This window comes from Montipora foliosa, chromosome 7 (assembly GCF_036669935.1).
Source record: "Montipora foliosa isolate CH-2021 chromosome 7, ASM3666993v2, whole genome shotgun sequence".
Lineage (NCBI taxonomy): Eukaryota > Metazoa > Cnidaria > Anthozoa > Scleractinia > Acroporidae > Montipora > Montipora foliosa.
This window is the reverse complement of record NC_090875.1, coordinates 34,519,036-34,520,651: the sequence shown is the minus strand read 5'-3', so window position 1 is coordinate 34,520,651 and position 1,616 is coordinate 34,519,036. Positions and strand designations below refer to the sequence as shown.

Here is a 1,616-nt window from a genome sequence, read left to right as displayed (position 1 = left end):
TCAGTAGCTGAATTAATCATTAATGGCTCAAGAGTCTGTCATTAGGATTTGAGATCCCAATGTTTTGACCACTCTACTATGAAGTGGTCCTAACAACTTCACAAACTGAAGACTAGGGTTTTGGCTAAAAGGGATGACTCAAAAGTACCTTCTTGAGCCCACAGTGCACCACCCAAGAGACCTTGTTGTCACTTACAGCAACTGCTGACCGGAAGAAGGTCCTCTCAGTTCATCCCTTTTAACTGCCACCAAATGTCAGACACTAACGACTAACTATTGGTGGTTCAAATCACTGGGAGAAAAAAAAATTCTACAGTAGGACTTACCTCTTCTGGTCATCTGTTCCCATTTGACACCTTTGAACTACATGTCTGAGGTCCACACATCCCCACACATTGATACCAAACATTGCTGACAGTCTTTTCACATCATCCTGGATACCAACACCAAACTTAAGAATAGTCTTGTCCTGCAGAATTTCTTCCAAAATTTGAGGCATTTGACCCTCCATTTTACATAGACGAACAAGAAAACAGTCACATATGGGAGTTGCAATCTGTAACAATGCAACAGGGGCATTCACTTGGCCTTTAGTATTTACCCATTCGCAGTCAATTCCAAGGTAATTCATCCTGAAAGGATATTGTGAACGATAATACTGAAGAAGCGTGTCACAGGAAGATGCGTCGTCCAGAACAAAAACTCTTCCATTCTTTGGTTTCTTGGAACGCTCCGTTTCTTGAGACAAGCATATACTTGACCTTTTCCGGATATGCTCACCAGGCCCAAAGAAAAGAATTTGGAGAAACCACTGCAGAAATGCGACAAAGCAGATAACTAACGAATAAAAGCTCTTTTTGTGTCCTTTGTTTAATTTGATCGGTGATGTCTTTTCGTGGTCGTTAAGGCATTTGTGGTCAACGTTGACTTTCTTTGAAACATTTCCAGTCGTGCTCTCGCCCATCTCTTCCATTTCTAAGATTAAAACCGAGATGGGAAAGATAGTGTCGCTTCTTGTTGGCAAAATAAGTTCACCTCAGATGTCCGCCATATTGTGGAATAAACTCGTTCCCAGTCTTTAATTCTTTAATATTGCAGAGGGAAAGGTTAATACAAGTGGACATGAATCCGGGAACGGGGATCAGGGTTTATTACAGTAAACTAAGGAGTTTCAGTTAGAAAGTAAGTGCTGGCGTGGAAACTGGGAGCAGCGATTAGTATTTTTTTTTTAAACAGCTGCAAATTTTTGAAGAAAGAGGATACCGGAAATGTACATGAAAGTGTTTAAAAAGCGAAGAAAGGTGTGCATATCTTTAGTATGTGTCGTAGGCGTTACTATTTTATAAGCAAATGGATAATTTCAAAACAATGGCATGTTACTTCATTCTTTGAATTTAAACTTCTGTTCTCAAATTTCTGGCCCCTTTTCAGAAAAAGAGTATCCTTTTGAGAAATGCTGAGCGTAGTTGTGCAAATGTCAATTTAAATTTATTGACGTGCTTGAGAATAGACTTAGCGATATAACTACCGAGTGGGTGGGGGGAGTGGAGGGGTTTTGGCAGGAAAAATAGGAACCCCTCCACTCCCCTCACTCATTCGGTAGTTATATCGCTCTC

The 1,616-nt window shown here is 40.5% G+C and overlaps 1 protein-coding gene across 1 annotated transcript in view; it reads right to left on the bottom strand.

Annotated features, from left to right (window-relative positions):
- LOC138011872 (exonuclease 3'-5' domain-containing protein 2-like) overlaps positions 1–1,041 on the bottom strand; it is a 20,122-nt gene extending 19,081 nt beyond the window's left edge. The window contains exon 1 of the mRNA XM_068859105.1: positions 327–1,041. Within this exon, the coding sequence (XP_068715206.1) occupies positions 327–973 (647 nt within the window). The 5' untranslated portion in view covers positions 974–1,041. The remainder of the gene's footprint in view (positions 1–326) is intronic.
- Positions 1,042–1,616: the final 575 nt, after the last annotated feature.